We start from the raw sequence: 15,881 nt of genomic DNA, 5'->3' as shown, positions 1-15,881 counted from the left end.
GTTCAAGGCCAGCCTGGTCTACATAGAGAGTTCCAGGTCAGCTGGGGCTATTGAGAGACCCTGTTTCCAAAAAAATATCATGGACTGTGATGGCTAATCCTGGGTATCAACTTGACTGGATCTGGGATTAACTGAAATGAGAGAGAGCTTCTTGATTGGATCATCTGAAGCTGGAAGACACACCTTAAATGTGGGTGTTACCTTCTGATGGCAGCCTGTATAAAAGGCCAAGGCAGAGAACACCTGGCTTCTTGCTGCTTGCCTTCTCTCTCGCTGGTGAGTTCATCTGGCTGCTGTAGACTGAAGACTAGCTGATCTTTTGGTATTCGTCAGACCTACAGGGCCAGATTGGGACTACTGAGAGATCCAGGCTCATGGACTGAGCGACTACGGATTCTCAGCCTCTCCAGTGTGGTGCAGCCATTGTTGGACTACTCGGACTCTATCCTGTGAGCTAAGCTGATAAATTTCTATACATACACATTCATTCTACCAGTTGTGTTTCTTTGGAGAACCCTCACTAATACATGGACCTAAATGGAAAGCTTAAAATTATAAAACTTAGAGAAGAAAACACAGGAGAAAATCTTATGACCTTGAGTTTGGGAAAAACTTCTTAGATATGACACAAAAACACAAAATATAAAAGACAAAAATAATAAACTAGACCTTAAAAAAAGCCACAAAATGTATATTCTCCAAAGCAAACTGTTAAAAAAAAAAATAAGGTAATACTAGTATCTTTATATTATCTGGATACAACAGCATCATTTTCTACTACTTCTGTATGATGCTAAGGACAAGGTAGGCAAGCACTCTTAAATCAAGTTATACTTCTTTTCTAAATAATTGTATATATTTATAATAAACAAAAACTCAAATAGGTGGCTGGTTTAACAATATTTAATATATCTATACCCAGCAATAAGAAGGAACAGACTGAGACATCCAGACATAGATAAATATTATGGGAAGCAAAGAAGCCATAGGCAAAAGAGTTTCTATGACATTTAAAACAATCTATACACAATCTACTACACAAAGTGGTTTCTTGGGAACTCAGATTGGTAGGAAGTTGGGGATGAAAATTGATGTGATGAGATATAATGGAACTTCCTGACATAATAGCAACGTTCTTTATTCTCATTTTGGTGGTGAATTTATGGTATATGAGTTTGTCAAAATGTGCACATATAGCCAGGCATGGTGGCACATGCCTTTAATCCCGCACTCGGGAGGCAGAGGCAGGGGGATCTCTGTGAGTTTAAGGCCAACCTGGTCTACATAGTGAGTTCCAGGACAGCTGGGGCTACAGGGAGACCCTGTCTCAAAAAGACCAAAAACAACAAAAAAAAAATGTGCACATATAATAAAATGGCCACATCTTTTTTATGTATACACATACATATATAAACTAAACCGCAACACTGATTTAAACAAACCAAGCTGGTCAGACAGCTCAGAGTGTAAAGGTGCCTGACAACCCTAGTTTGATCCCTGGGACCCACATGGTGAAAGGAGACAACTGATTCCTATGAGCTGTCCTCTGACCTCCACTCTAGTACTGTGGCATGTGCACACCCCCTGACACATGCATATAGGCACAGAAAACAAAACAAAACAGCACAACAGTCCAGGAAATTAGTTATCACACAGAGAGTACTGAGCAAGAACAAACAAAATTTAATACCCAATCAGGATAAAAATTTCCAAACTAGGAACAAAAGGCAACTTTTTTTAAATTTTTATTTATTATTTTTATTTTATGTGTATGCATGTATTGCTTGCATGTAGATAAGTGCACCCTTGTTGTGCAATGCCTGTGGAGGTCAGAAAAGTCTGTCAGATCCCCTGGGACTGAGTTATGGACAGTTGTTAGCTGCCATGTGGGTGCTGGGATTCGAACCCAGGTCTTCTGCAAGAACAACCAGTGTTCTTAACTGCTGAGCCTTCTCTCCAGCCCCAAAAGGCAACTTCTTTAACCAAACAAGAGCCCCAACAAAAACATGCAACTAACATTACCCTTAATAGTAAAAGACTGAATGCTTCTCTACACAGGACATAAGAATATCCATCTCACTGCAAAACCATCGCCAGATTTCAAAGGCAGCCTCAGAGGCACTCTGTATTTTGCTAACTCTGCCTTCTTACAGTCTGAGATGACCATTTCATTTCTTCCTCTCCCATTTGTCTTGTTTTATCTGTTAGTTTTTGACAGATAACAAAGTTGCCCAGACTGACCTTGAATTTCCAGATACACCTGCTTCCACTAGTTGAGTTCTAGTATTACAGGCGTATGCCACCATACCCAGGATTCCTTTCATATTTTTCTCCAAATCTCTGACAGAGCTAGCTTTAGCTTACTGACCTGGCAGTTTCACCTCCCTATCATTAAATCTCTTTCACTTTATTTTTCAAAAGGTTAAGTCACTCATACAAACTCTCTCACCTCCCTATCATTGAATCTCTCAATAATGTAAAGGACTTTATCACTGAGGGGAGGCCAAATTAATTAAGAGCCAGCTTAAAACTCAACCAGAACATGGGATATAAACATGGTGTTAACCTAGATAACTTCATACAACTTACTCTTCTTTTTTTTTTAAATTTTATTATTTTTATTTTATGTGTATGCGTGTACTGCTTGCATGTAGGTAAGTGCAACTGTGTCATGCAAGGTCAGAAGAGGCTATCGGATCCCCCGGGACTGGAGTTACGGACAGTTGTTAGCTGCCATGTGGGTGCTGGGATTTGAACCCAGGTCTTCTGCAAGAAAAACCTGTGTTCTTAACCACTGAGCCATCTCTCCAGCCCCCAACTTACTCTTTTCTATGAATAATTTCTATAATCAAAACCAGAGAGATGGGGCTAGGGAGATGGTTCAGTGGGTAAAGGAGCTTGTGGCCAAGGATGACAACCTGCATTCCATCCCTGGAACCCACTTGGTAGAAGGCAAGAACTGATTCCCGCCAAGTTGTCCTTTCACCTCCACGCACACACCATAGCACGCACATGGGTGTATGAGTACAGATACACACACTAAATAAAGAAATGTAAAAACAAGCTGAGCGTGGTGGCGTGTGCCTTTAATCCCAGCACTCAGGAGGCAGAGGCAAGCGGATCTCTGTGAGTTCCAGGCCAGCCTGGTCTACACAGTGAGAGGGAGACCCTGTCTCAAAAAGACCGAAAAAAAAAAAAAAGAAGAAATGTAAAAACAAGTTTTTTAAGCAGAGATATTCACTCTCTAAAATCTGTCAGAAATCCAGAGTAAGGCAGGGCTAATTAATTCCAGAACTTTGATTTCATGTACACACACACACACACACACACACACACACATGCACACACGCACGCACACACTTTTTAGATAGGTCTTAATTACCCCAGGTGGCCTCGAAATCCTATCTTCCCTCTCCCTTGCAAGTACTGTGATTATAGCCATGTCCCAACATGCTAGCTGTGAATGATTCTTGTCATTAAAATCTAATGGAAGCTGGAGAGATGGCTCAGTGGTTATGAGCACTGACTGCTCTTGCAGAAGACCCAGGTTCGATTCCCAGCACCCATATGGCAGCTACAAACTGTCCTTAACTCCAGTTCCAGAGGAATCCGAAGCTCTCTTCTGACTTCTGCAGCATGGCATTACACGGGTGCACTCACATACATGAAGGCAATACACTCAAACACATAAAATGAAAGTAATAAATGAAAATATTAAAAAACAACAACAACAACAACAACAGTAACAGGGCTAGTGGGGTAGCATGGTCTTAAAGGCTAAGGCTAACAACCAAAACACTAATAACACTGCCAGCACTCAGGAGCAGAGGCAGGTGGATCTCTGTGAGGTCAAGACCAGTCTGGTTACACAGCCAGTTCTAGGCCAGTCAGGGGCTACAGGGAGAACCTGTCTCAAAAAAAAACAAAAACAAAAAACCCTAATAATGAGCACATTTGGTTTCTAGACAATAAATGTATTAAAGAGGGAAAGTGAAACAACAAAGTGCACATCTACTTGACAGCTACTGATCCTTACCTGCTGGTGGCGGGTGTTGGGAAAGGTGTACTGGACAGAGTGTGGAGGATAACGACTTTGCTCTGTGCTGAAAGCTCCTTGGTTGGGAGGGTAACCTGAATTTGACATTATCAGTAAAGAAGTCCTCACTGGGCTGTGAGATCAAGTCCAGCAAACAATCATGTTTCTAGGAAACAACCTAAATGGGATGGGGAAAAGAAAATGCATAATGTTTTAGACATCAAATGTACTTCTAATAAATTATAACTATAGCCACACAAAAAAACCCACAATTACCAAAGCTTTCTCAAATATTTACTTAGTGGAAGTTACTAAGGTTTGATAAACATTAATGTGTCTTCCTCTACATAGACTAGGGTAGATACACAGAAAAGAGCCCCTAAGACAGCAGATCCGGCCTTGGCTTCTGCCTTTTCTTTCCAGGCTCAGGGCTTATGAGCAAGCTATATTACTCTCCTTCTCCTATGACACCTGCTAGACTGCCTAAGTAGTCTTATACTAAGCCCTCCTTTATTTACTTAATCCAGGCTACGTAGATTTTTAGTCCATACATTTCTAAGGTCTAAAGGCTCCCCCAAAACTATACAACCTTGGCAATAACCAAATGTCATGTCCAGCAACTGATGACATAGTGACAGGGTAAGAGGGGTTATTTGTTGTTTTTTAAACTGTGGTAAAATACACAAAATTTAAAAAGTACTATTTTAATTATTTTTAAGCATACTGTTCAACAGAATTAAAGATTTACACATGTATGATTTGTATACTATTTCTATTCAATATTTTACATGCCTGTCCTGTCTTCACAGAAGAATTTTAAAAGGTGAAAATATCATATATTCGAAAAATTTTTACTGAGCAGTACACACAAATAAAGACCTATACTGTTCTTCTAATCACTGCTAGAGAATGACCCAGTTATACCCTCCCTTATTGTGAGGGGACATAAGGCAACAAGAAACAATCACGAAACAATAGAAAATATTAACATATCTATGATACAATGTTATAAAGTAATAAATAGTAAACAGGAAGGGCAGAGTAGGGAAAGGGCTGAAGGCAAGGTTAAGCACAGAAAGCCAGGTTCAGCTAGGGTGTCACATGTCTGCTTTCTGAAGAGCCCCAATCTACATAAGAGGAACTACACAAGCCCAAGTCAGAAGCAATCTTGGCAAAGTCAAAAAGGCTGAAGGAGGCCAGGCATGGTGGTGCATACCTTTAATCCCAGCACTTGGGAGGCAGAGACAGGCGGATCTTTGTGAGTTCAAGGCCAGCCTGGTCTACATAGTGAGTTCCAGGACAGCTGGGGCTACAAGGGGACCCTGTCTCAAAAAGACAAAAAAAAAAAAAAAAAAAAAAAAAAAAGGATAAAGTTAAAAAAAAAAAAAAAAAAAAAAAAAAAAAAAAAAAGGCTGAAGGAGACAGAGGGAGAGTGGCAGCAGAGGTAAGGCCTAGGGAGGGCAGAGTAAGCCAGCCAGCAGGTTTGGCAGGTTATCTGTTTGGAAACTAAGATCTCTTTCTCATCTTCCTCTCTAATCTCTATATATTGTGCATATTAATCATACTCATCTTTACGTAGAAAATGTTTGTTCCAGAATTCTTGTTTCAGTGTTTTTCTTTTTTTTTTAATGTGTGTGTGTGTGCATACTGTCTGCATGTAGGTAAGTGCACCTGTGTCGTGAAATGCCTGCAGAGGTCAAAAGAGGCTGTCGGATCCCCTGGAACTGGAGTTACAGACAGTTGTTAGCTGCCATGTGGGTGCTGGGATTCGAACCCAGGTCTTCTGCAAGAAAAACCAGTGTTCTTAACTGATGAGCCATCTCTCCAGACCCTTGTTTCAGTGTAAAAACTGTCTCCATTTCTAAGTTCTAAAATTATTAAACCTCAATTTTTTTTAATATTTACCTTCTTTATTTTTATTTTATGTCTATGAGTATTTTGCCCACATACATGCAAGTGCATCACATGCATACAATATCCGAGGAGGCCAGTGGAATTACAGACAGTTGTTAGACACCATGTGAGTGCTAGGAACTGAACCTGGATCCTCTGCAAGAGCAGCCAGTGCTCTTAACTCCTGAGCCATCTCTCCAGCCCCAGTATTTACCTCCTTCTTCTTTTTTTTTGTCTTTTTGAGACAGGGTCTGCCTGTAGCCCCAGCTGTCCTGGAACTCACTGTGTAGACCAGACAGGCCTTGAACTCACAGAAATCCTCCTGCCTCTGCCTCCTGAGCACTGGGATTAAAGGCGTGCACCATTCCAGCCCCAACATTTACCTTCTTAAACACCCAAGTTTTTTTCTTTTTTCCCAGAAAAGGGCAAAGCTATGATTTCTTTCCAAATTGACTGTTAATTATCCAAATAAAACACTTAGTGAATAAAATGCCATCTTTGTTGCAATTCAGCAATGTCAGCATTAAGTGAATAGAGAAACTCACACATTTATATACAAAAGCTATTTATTACAGCACTACAATAAGAAAATTTAAAGACACTCTCAATTCCAGTCAATACACTGTGGCACATTTATAATAAAAAACTGAACAGCAGTTAAATAAAATAGAGCTACATATTTCAGAACAGATACAACCCAAAAATGTTGAGATTTCATTGACTATTAACACATAAACAAAATACAATTTGTAACACACATATAATAAAACATAAAGTTATTATATACATCTATTTGAGGATAACAGTTACAGCTACTGAAAAAGGGGTACAAACTGTAATTTAATTTCTTAGAATTAAAACTAAGGGCTGAGCTGGTAAAGGCGCCAACTACCTAGCCTGACAACCTGAATTCCGTCACCAGAACCCACATCATAGTACAACAGGACTCTCACAAGTTGTCCTTCAACCTCAGTGTACACAGAAGCATGCACATGTGCTCACACATACAAATAAATAAATGTAAATAAAGTTAAAGCTGAAGTAGGATAAAATATTGTCTTGAACACAGACAACATACAGATAAACTATCTGTTATATTGCTCTCTGTACATTTCTATGGCACTAAAACAATACGTAATGAAGTCATTTTTATTACAAAGTATGTTTCTACTCACTAATTTGGCCTTTTCAACTATGTTGTCCTATTTTTCCAATTTTCAAAAAATTTAATATATTATTATTTTTGTGTGTGCAGTGTGTGCAGAAGTTACTTTGTGGAGTCAGTTCTCTCTTTCCACATTTATGTGGGTTCTGAGGATTGAACTCAGGCCAGCAGCTTGTAAGTCAAGGACTTTTACTCACTTGGCCATCTTGCCAGCTCCCTCCTGCTTATTTTTAAATTACTATTATTTCTGTGTGTCTGTATGTATATGATGGGGAGCACACATGTGCCACAGTGCACATGTGGAGGTCACAGAACAACTTTGTGGAGTTGGTTCTCTCTTTCCACCTTTACATGGGCTTCAGGGATCAAACACGGGTCACTAGGTCACCAGGCTTATGTGGCAAGTGTTTTACCACATCTCACCAGCCCTATGCTTTTAAACTCTTGATAGCATAGAGAAGTTTTTTTAATCTGGTAGGACAAGTTTCCCTTCACTGGGCTTTGCTGTTGCTTTTCAAAGCCTTTACCTTTTATATATAACACATTTCCTCTTTCACTTAAGTATCAGAGTTACTTTGTTAAGTATCATTAAAAACTCTGGCTGAGCCAGGCACGCCTTTAATGCCAGCACTTGGGAGGCAGAGACAGGCAGATCTCTGTGAGTTCAAGGCCAGCTTGGTCATCTACAAAGTGAGTTCCAGGACAGCTAGGGCTACAGAGAGACCCGTCTCAAAACGTCTCAAAAAAAAAAAAAAAAACCTCTGGCTGAAGCAGGGGCAAAGGCTTGTAATCCCAGCTTCTCAAAAGGTTGAGAGATAGGAGGATTACAAATTCAAGGCCTGTCTGAGCTATAGAACAAGTTCTAGCCCCAGCAACTTAACAAGATTGTCTCAAGGAAAAGAAAAAAGGAAAGAAAAATATCCCAAATGAGAAGTCGTAAACATTGAGTCCACAGACTGGCCAAAAAGAGAATCTTTATACTGTTGGATATTCCTATCCTTATAGGCTTATGCTCTAGGACAGCAACAATTACATACAATGTGTGTAAAATTAAGATAGGGCCAGGCATGGTGGTGCACGCCTTTAATCCCAGCACTTGGGAGGCAGGGGCAGGCGGATCTCTGTGAGTTCGAGGCCAGCCTGGTCTACATAGTGAATTCCAGGACAGCTGGGGCTACAGGGAGACCCTCTCAAAAAGACAAAAAATAACCCCAACTAAACAAAATTTCCTTGCCAGACCAAGGAATATTTTATATATATATATATATATATATATATGGTAGGAAATATACATGTAGAATGCATATATAAATCCTGAGTAACATAAAATACGTAAAATTCCCATGACAAAGATTTCGCATACATGAGCGCATACACTCATTTTTAAGACACAAACTATTTACATATATTAAGATGAAAATTATATATGTATATATGAGTATAGATTATGTGTATATACATTGTGTCCTCCCCCATTTAATATTTTGTGTCCCCTAACTACACTGTTGTTTTCTTTTTTTAAAGACAGGGTCTCATTGTAACCCAGGATAGCCTTGAACTGGCTATATAACCAAAGATGACCCTGCACCTCTGATTCTCCTGCCTTCACTTCCCAAGTGCTTGGCAAGACTTTACTAACCAAGCTACCTACCTCCCCAGCCTACTTGCTGTTTGTCCAGTCTAGTTTTTTGTTTGTTTGTTTGTTTGTTTGGGTCGCCCTTAATGCTGGAAATCTTATCTAGGACTCTACACCTGCTAGGTAAGAATCTGGGGGGAAAAAAATTAAAAAAAAAAAAAGCCCAAAAAACAACTCAGGGTGCCAGCTTGAGCCAATGTCCCTGTCTTATTCCATCTTTATACTCAGCTGGGTTTCCTAGGAAAGTGACATTCAATTTAACTTGAAAACAAAACTTACAGAAAGAACTTTTATGATTATCTGTGTCAGTATATAACAGCTGTATATTTTAAATACTACATATTTCTGGGGGGGTGTACTGACTAGCTGTGGCTTCTGCTTGTTTTCTAAGGCAGAAGGCATAGAAGTCAGAAAATGCATGTGTGTGTATGTGTGTGTGTGTGTGTTGCGGGGGGTGAGTGACAACGTCCAACTAACAGATTTTATAGATCTGAGAATCAAAGAATTCAGTAATTCTTTCTGATCCATTATCGGTGGCAAAAATGGAGAAGCTAGTGTTTTCAAGAATGCTTTGTGGCTTTTTTAGCAAGGAGAAAACTACTCTGAGGAGTTCAGTCACTTCTTGGCCTTCTACCTAATATCAAGTACAGATGTTCAGTAGGACCATACATTGAAATCACTCAGTGATGCCCTCATCTATATAACTGCACTTGCTCCAGACAGAAAGATTTTAAAAACCAATACCAGGGAGCTGTTGCTGGGTGGGGTTAGAGGATTATGGTTTGTATTTTCAGAAATAAGTTATCATATGTATGACTTACAGGTTTTTTTTAAGTACCAGAGATTACAAAATTTAAAAATCTATTTCACAGCCTAGTCTTCCAGGTGCTACCTAGATGTCCTCCCAGAAAGTAACCAAAGCATCCTTTAGAAACACAACATATGAGCACAATCACGTAACGGTAGCATACTAGAGATACACTATCTATCTTGCTTTAATTACTTAATGTATCTTGGTAATCACTTCATAAATTCACCAAATATTTTCCTGTTGAATGTCATGGGTTTTAAGGTATGATTTTTAGTAAAGCTTGACTATATAGCTCAAAAATAAAATAACCCAACCCAACCCAAACAGTTGATAAAAAAAACAAAATCATGGGACTAGCCCTTAATGGCATACAAATTTGTAGGTTACAAGAGCCCATCCCAATCTCACATAAATTGCAGCCTGGAGATTACTGTGTCAACCTTCCTCAAAACTCACTGTAGCACATACAGTAGGTTTGGGCCTTTTTCTTTCTTAACTAGTACTCTTTTCTAAAACATTCAATATAGAAGTCAAAGATACAAAGGAAAAGTCTGTGGCTCAGTAAAAATGTGGGAATCCAGAATCTCTCTTCCCAGGTCCTTATCCTTTCTACTGCTCACTCCAGTCCTAGGACGTCAAGATACCTCTGCAGAACCCCTTGAAGTTTAAAACCAACTGAGGAGCTGGAGAGATGGCTCAGCAGTTAACAGCACTGGCTCCTCTTACAGAGGATCCAGGTTCAGTTCCTAGCATCCACATGGTGGCTAACAACTGTCTGGAAATTTAGTTTCAGAAGATCTGATACCGTCTTCTGACCTCATGCATCTAGTGGTACACTTAGACACATGCAGGCAAAACACTCATACACATAAAATTTTAAAAATTCCAAAAGAAATGCTTAAGAAAAAAAAAATGGAAGGAAGGAAGAATAGCAAGGGAAGAGGCAGGCACGCCTTTAATCACAGTACCTGGGAGGCAGAGGCAAGTGGATCTCTGTGGGATGCCAGCCTGGTCTACAAAGAGAGTTCTAGGCCAGCTGGGGTTACGGGGAGACCCTATCTCAAAAAAACAAAAAACAACAAAACAAAACCCAACTGAAATAAAACAATCCACTTTAAATATAGCTAAAAGAGAAGCTAGCACTTTTAGTGCCAGTGTCAAACTATAAATTCCATTCATATTTTATTACTTTTATGTTTATTGTGTGTGTCTATGTGTGTGCGTGCGTGTGGGGGGGGTGGGCATGCATGTGCCATGGCAGAGAACTTACAGGAGTTAGCTCTCTCCTTCCACCATTTGGGTTCTGGGGATTGAGCCCAGCATCTTTACCTACTGAGCCACCTTGCTGGCCCTAAATTCAGTTCTTAGCAACAAAACTCAGTAACTCAGTTAAGATGCTTAATTGATGAACTATTTAAGATCACACCGTGTGTCATGGTGCACGCTTGTAATCCTAGCACTCAGGAGGTAGAAAGCAGGAAGACCAGAAGTTCAAGACCAGCACTGGCTATACATACCGCAATGTTGTGGCAATGGATACCACCCTGCCTCCAAAAGCAGTCAAATTTGAGGCCAGGCATAGTGGCATATTCCTTTAATCCCAGCACTTGGGAGGCAGAGGCAGAAAATCTCTGAGTTCAAGGCCAGCCTGGTCTACATAGCAAGCTCGAGGTCAGTCAGGGCTACATAGTAAAGACCTTTCTTTTAAAAAGGGATCGGGGGAGATGGAGCAGTGGTTAAAAGCATTGGATGCTCTTGCAGAGAACCTGGGTTCCATTCCCAGCTCCCACGTGGCAACTAACAACCATCTGTAACTCTAGTTCCAGGGGACTGACACCCTCTTCTGAACTTTGCAGGCATTGCATGACAGGAATGCACTTACATACATGCAGGGAATACACTCATACACATAAAATAATAAAAGCTAGGGGCTGGAGAGATGGCTCAGCGGTTAAGAGCACTGACTGCTCTTGCAGAGGACCTGGGTTCTCCACCCAGCTCCCATGCTGGGCTCCTGAGTGCCTTCCTTTCCATTCTCCGTAAGAGAAAGACCTGTGCTGTCCTGCCTCATACTGTCCTTGCATCTAGAGCTGTGTTATCTCTTGTTCTAACCACCTAAGAACCTGTTTATCTCCTCCACAGCACCTGGCATTGATGCAGGTAAGTTCTTTTTTTGGTCTTTTTGAGGCAGGGTCTCCCTGTAGTGGGGCTGGCCTGGAACTCACTATGTAGACCAGGCTGGTCTTGAACTCACAGAGATCCACCTGCCTATGCCTCCCAAGAGCTGGGATTAAAGGCATGCACCACCATGCCCAGCCTAGAACACAAAATTTTTAAAAACCTGGTTAATATCTATAAACAACTGCCTAGTATCATAAATTTCAACATATATTTGCATATATATATATAAAATCATACCTTAGGTTGGAAATGTTAAAACTAGATGTCACTGTGTCATTGTCTAAATGAGAACAGCACACCTTACCTGAACTTCAGATAAGATAAACCCAGAACTAACCTCTTATATTTTATAGACAATAAGTTATGACAAAATGAAATTGGTGAACTTCCTGCTAGAATCTTCTCATATTACACACACACACACACACACACACACACACACACACACACACACACACTCACAGAGTAACTTACTCTGCAACAAGATTTCAAATACAATCTGCCAAAGAGCAATCATCCTCTTACTAGGAACTCCTGGCTTCTAGCCTATACTCTTTGCATAACCAAAATATACTTGGACAGGTTTTCAGGTGGCCTCAGCTATCTTGGAAAAATAGCTAAAAATATACTTCACTGTGGCAAGTCTGCAGATGACTTGTCAGACAAGCAAAAATGAATCTACCAAGGGTCACGACAGAGAAGACCACATTTCACCAAAGTAGAAAAAGATCCTACAAAATATGCAATTCATTTTTTAACTGATCAAATAATAAAACCTAACACTAAAATACGGAACAGAGGAATGCATTCTATAACACGGCAAAAAAAAAAAAACTTTACTAATTAATCATTTAAGTTTTAATGATTTCTAAAGAGGGGCCCAAACCTAGTGGTGCAACTCCAAAATGTTAGTCAGGAAGAAGCTAAGAAGGACCTGGCCACCCTAACCAACTAAAACTTGCCAGACTGCAGATGGCTTAAAGAAAGCCAACATCCAGCCGGGCGTGGTGGCACACACCTTTAATCCCAGCACTAGGGAGGCAGAGGCAGGTGGATCTCTGTGAGTTCGAGGCCAGCTTGGTCTCCATTAGCAAATCCAGGCCAGCTGTGGCTACAGGGAGACCTTGTCTCAAAAAGACCAAAAAAAAAACAAAAAAAAAAACAAAGCCAACATCCTTCATATATCTAGCTTCCAGAAGAAAAGACTAGAAAACGTCTAAGTGAATTCTGTAATTTAAACAAAAGTTGTACTATGATAAATTTTCACTTGTAATCTTTTTTGTTTTGTCTTTCTGAGACAGGGTCTTCTTGAAGTCCCAGCTGGCCTAGAACTATGTTGACCAGGCTAGCCGTGACCCCTTCTTGGTGTTGGGATTAAAGGTGTGTACCGCCATGCCTGGTGCATTCTCTTTTTTTTTGTTCTTTTTGAGACAGGGTCTCCCTGTAGCCCTAGCTGGCCTAGATTCGCTATGGAGACCAGGCTGGCCTCAAACTCACAGAGATCTGCCTGCCTCTGCCTCCCAAGTGCTGGGACTAAAGGCATGGGCCACAACACCCTGCCACATTCTCATTTTTTTAAAAAAGGTCATCCTATAGTCTCATAACATTCTGTCGTACTTAGGTTAGAAGACAGATGTAAGGCCAGAGAGATGGTTCAGCCAGTAGAGGCATTTGTTGCTAAACCTAATGACCTGAGGTTGATCCCTGGAGGCCCAAATGGTAGCAGAGAACTGACTCCTGAAAACTGTCCTATGACCTCCATACCCATGCTGAGGAATGCAGATATACACATGCATAATTTTTTTTTAAAGACAGATGAATGGAAGTTGAAAAGAATATTCAGTTAAACTACCCTAACCTCAAGAAAGTATGATATTAGGGGCTAGAGAAATGGCTCAGTGGTTAAGAGCACTGGCTGATCTTCCAGAGGACCTAGGTTTGAATCCTAGCACCTACATGGCCACTGACAAATATCTACAGTTACATTCACGCAGGCAATATATTCATACACATAAAGTCAAAACAAAACTTTAATAAGGACATAATTAATTGATGGACTTATGGTACAAGCATTCAATAAATAATTCATGAGTAAAGAAAAAATGATGCTCCTTTATCCAGTATATTAAAGTGAAAAAGGAAGTTTCCCAAGTTAGCAGTGATAAATAAGCAGCTACAAAACCAAAAACTTTTTTTTTAATTTTATGTGTGTGCATGTATTGCCTGCATGTAGGTAAGTGCACCCATGTCATGCAATGCCCACGGAAGTCAGAAGAGGTTGCCAGATCCCCTGGGACTGGAGTTATGGACAGCTGTTAGCTGCCACGTGGGTGCTGGGATTTGAACTCGGGTCTTCTGCAAGAACAACCAGTGTCCTTAACCGCTGAGCCATCTCTCTAGCCCCGAAACCAAGAACTTTATAGTGCAGACATACTACATTGAGCGAATCCTCTGAAATTAAAAAAAAAAAAAATCAACTATTAAAAACATGGCTCAGCAGTTAAGAGCACTGACTGCTCTTACAGAGGACCCAGGTTCAATTCCCAGCACCCACATGGTGGCTGTGAACCATCCTTAACTCCAGTTCCAGGGGAATCCGAAGCCCTCTTCTGACCTTGGCAGCACTGCATGACACGGATGCACTCATATGCAGGCAATACACTCATACACATTAAAAAAAAAAAATCAAAACTAAATGAATGACTAATTACTAATTCTCTCCTTGATAAGCACACACACAAAAAAAGGAGTGTATTAAAATCAGGATTTACCTTTAGATGCAGGGGTGAATTAACAGAATGATATCTAAGAAGAACAAAGAGGGGCTGTGTGCATGAACTCGCCTTGAGAGGCTAAGTAATTTTCCAAGCTAACCTTCTTAGGGACATATCTTAAAGTTTATGTTCTATGGCCTTCCCGCAGAGGCAGCAGATCTCCGTAAGGTTGAGGCTAGCCTCAACTACATAGTGAGTTCCAGGCCAGCTAGGCCTACAGGGAGACCTTGTCTTTAAAAAAAAAAAAAAAAGACATATACCAATCCAGGCATGGTGGCGCATGTGACAGAGGCAGGTGGATCTCTGTGAATTTGAGGCCAGCCTGGTCTACATAGTAAATTCCAGGCCAGCTGGGCTTCAGGGAGACTCTGTCTCAAAAAGACAAAAAAAAAAAAAAAAAAAAAAAAAAAAAGATATATACCAAAATAAAGTGGGGGGGGGACATTTGATTTTAAATGAAGCCTATTTAGTTCAAAGTAAAGGAAACAGAGCCAAACCACCAGACACCTGTGAGGGCTCCAACTACACTGTTGTTCCCATAGTCCATGGTCCCAGCAGCAACTCACAGGCTCAGCTCTCAGTAATGTTCCACCAGTAAGCCCCAGCCTTTATCCTTCCACACATACCGAAAAGCTTTCCAGGCCTCTCCATCACAACTTCCACCCTGCTAATCTCTTCCTGTAAAAATTTCCTAACTGGAGTTCCCACTTCAATCCTTTTTCCAATCAAAAGGCAGAATGTTCTTTTTAAAGAACATAAAACAGAATATATCGAGGCTGAAGAGATGGCTCGGAGGTTGAAAGCACGGATGCTCTTGCAGAGGACCTGGGTTTGATTCCCAGCAAGCACATGGCAGCTAACAACTGTCCGTAACTTCAGTTTCAGAGGAATCCAATACCCTCTTCGGACCTCTATGGGCACTGCACAACATGGGTGCACTCACATATATGCAGGAAATACACTCACACACATAAAATAAAAATAATAGAATTTTGAAAAAAAAAAAAAAGAACCTATTATTCTTCTACTAAAGGCTGCCCAAATGCTTCCTATATACTACAAATAACATCCAAAGGAGTCTGCGAAGTGACCCACAGGCCTTCCTGGATTTGGCCTGTTTACTCTACCCAGCAACATGGGCTTGCTTTCAGTTTCTCCATGGAGCTGCTGAGTCCTTCCTTACCTCAGGCTTGGTTCTTTTTACACTTCCTAGGTCATTCATGTAACTAACTCATCCTTAAACCTGGTTCAAATCATCTCCCAGTTACCTCCTAGAGCCTTTCCCATCACCCCACATGGTGAGCTCTCACCAATCACTCTCACTCCCATAGCCCTTTCTGTTCCTGCCATTATCTGAAATGGGTAATTTTGATTAAATTCTCTAT

At 40.6% G+C, this 15,881-nt stretch overlaps 1 protein-coding gene across 16 annotated transcripts in view; it reads right to left on the bottom strand.

The window, feature by feature from the left end:
* Ncor1 (nuclear receptor corepressor 1) overlaps positions 1–15,881 on the bottom strand; it is a 179,658-nt gene that overhangs the window by 150,890 nt on the left and 12,887 nt on the right. For all 16 annotated transcript variants that reach the window (XM_008824153.3, XM_029557263.1, XM_029557324.1 and 13 more), the window contains exon 2: positions 4,037–4,214. In XM_008824153.3, the coding sequence (XP_008822375.1) occupies positions 4,037–4,144 (108 nt within the window). In that variant the 5' untranslated portion in view covers positions 4,145–4,214. The remainder of the gene's footprint in view (positions 1–4,036; positions 4,215–15,881) is intronic.

Source organism: Nannospalax galili, unplaced genomic scaffold, assembly GCF_000622305.1.
Source record: "Nannospalax galili isolate Female #2095 unplaced genomic scaffold, S.galili_v1.0 scaffold530, whole genome shotgun sequence".
Lineage (NCBI taxonomy): Eukaryota > Metazoa > Chordata > Mammalia > Rodentia > Spalacidae > Nannospalax > Nannospalax galili.
The sequence above is the reverse complement of the archived record's forward strand: the minus strand, read 5'-3'. Positions and strand labels throughout refer to the sequence as shown.